Here is a 1,877-nt window from a genome sequence, read left to right on the forward strand (position 1 = left end):
CAGAGGCCGCGCCACTAGCGCTGCGACGACGGCGGTTCGGGCAACACCATCATTTTCGAATTTTGCTCACATAGTGCATGTTGATTCTGGAAAATTCGGGAACTTCGAAGACCGACTCATAGGGACAAAATTCGAGAATTTTGAAGACCGACTCACGGGGACAAAGTTTGAGAATTTCTTGGATTGAAGTGGGGTATTCATTTTTTTTCGACGCCGTCTTCGGGATTGACATTGTCCCTCTCATGAGGTCTCTGAAGGAAAATTTCGAGACTGTTGCAGGCCGTCGATGAAAATATAAAAATTCGAAGACCGACTCACGGGGACAAAGTTTGAGAATTTCTTGGATTGAAGCGGGGTATTCATTTTTTTTCGACGCCGTCTTCGGGATTGACATTGTCCCTCTCATGAGGTCTTTGAAGAAAAATTTCGAGACTGTTGCAGGCCGTCGATGAAAATATAAAAATTCGAAGACCGACTCACGGGGACAAAGTTTGAGAATTTCTTGGATTGAAGTGGGGTATTCATTTTTTTCCGACGCCGTCTTCGGAGTTGTCTTTCCCCAGACTCCCACCATAGGAAAACATAATTTAAAATAAACAATATCACACTGGATGCACGTGCTGGCGACAAGTCGGTCCGTAGTGGTATCGTCCTCCGGGATTGAAATTTCCCACCGGAGGGACGGACAATGTTTTGCCCTCGGGTACCACGGTCCACGTTATCTAGCAAAACCACAGCCATCTGAGTCCTCGGGACGAGGTACCGTCGACCGGTCGTACGGCTCGACCACGTAAAACGACAAGTCGGTACGTAGCGGTATGCACCATGACCTTCTCACGGGGACGAAGTTTGAGAAATTCGAAGATTGAATGAGAAATATTTATCTTAGACGAATTCTGTTTTCAGTATTGATATATTCCGCTGCTGGGCATTCGGACTGCATTACGTTTGACATTCAACCCATACATAAAAAAAATCGAATTTAAGTTTTATCCAAGGAAAATATTAAAATTAGATTTCTATAAATGTTGGCAAGTCAACCCCGAAGACGCCATTTATGTAAATCATTTTACGAACTATCATCAGGCGTTTTCCCTGTGAGACATTAAACCGTGTCCCTGATAGGAGGTCATGGCTCAACGAAAAAAAATGTCCAAACCCGAGGCACTCCGTTCAATCCGGAGACAAAACCCGATCACAAATGTCAGTCTGGGGCACTTCCCGAACCCCGACTTGATTCCCGGCTTGGGCGAGGGTCGCGAAGACTTGACGAGCCAGTCTCGCAGGGACAATTGTCCTCGGCCCGTGAAAAAGTCTTTGTGAATATCTATTTAAATAATAAGGATTGAATAACGGCGCTTCCTGGATTGATTAATAAAGCTCAATAACAATCTTCTCCAGAATTCAAAAATTGTGATTTTCAATACTGCGAAGTCCAGACTTGACCATGTCCTCGATTAGAGGTCTTCGAGACCGACTCACGGGGACAATTGGCTCACTCACGGGGGTCCGGATAACCTAATAAGATTTTCAACTATAGATTGTCTCGGGCAAGACGTGTAGTCGAGAATGCCTTCGGAATACTAGCGGCACGATGGAGATGTTTTAGAAAAAACTTAGAGGTACAACCGGAATTCGTTGACAAAATTGTGTTATCATCATGCTGTTTGCATAATATGCTGCAGTGCGCAGATAATGGTTTTGAACCAGAAGACACATCAACACAAAATACCGACTCAGCTCTCACGAATTTAGATTTTTTGAGAAGAAATTGTACTCGTGAGGCGTTTAATGTTAGAGAGACATTCAAAGAGTATTTCTTTTCTGAAGTTGGTCGTGTCCCATGGCAACTTGATCATCATTTTAACACAAATGAT

The 1,877-nt window shown here is 44.0% G+C and overlaps 1 protein-coding gene across 1 annotated transcript in view; it reads left to right on the forward strand.

Annotated features, from left to right (window-relative positions):
• Window positions 1-1,323, forward strand: part of LOC107885208 (zinc finger BED domain-containing protein 4-like) — a 4,043-nt gene extending 2,720 nt beyond the window's left edge. Inside the window, exon 2 of the mRNA XM_029492828.1 lies at window positions 1,126-1,323. Coding sequence (XP_029348688.1) covers window positions 1,126-1,323 — 198 coding nt within the window. The remainder of the gene's footprint in view (window positions 1-1,125) is intronic.
• Window positions 1,324-1,877: the final 554 nt, after the last annotated feature.

The sequence above is a fragment of the Acyrthosiphon pisum genome, chromosome X, assembly GCF_005508785.2.
Source record: "Acyrthosiphon pisum isolate AL4f chromosome X, pea_aphid_22Mar2018_4r6ur, whole genome shotgun sequence".
Lineage (NCBI taxonomy): Eukaryota > Metazoa > Arthropoda > Insecta > Hemiptera > Aphididae > Acyrthosiphon > Acyrthosiphon pisum.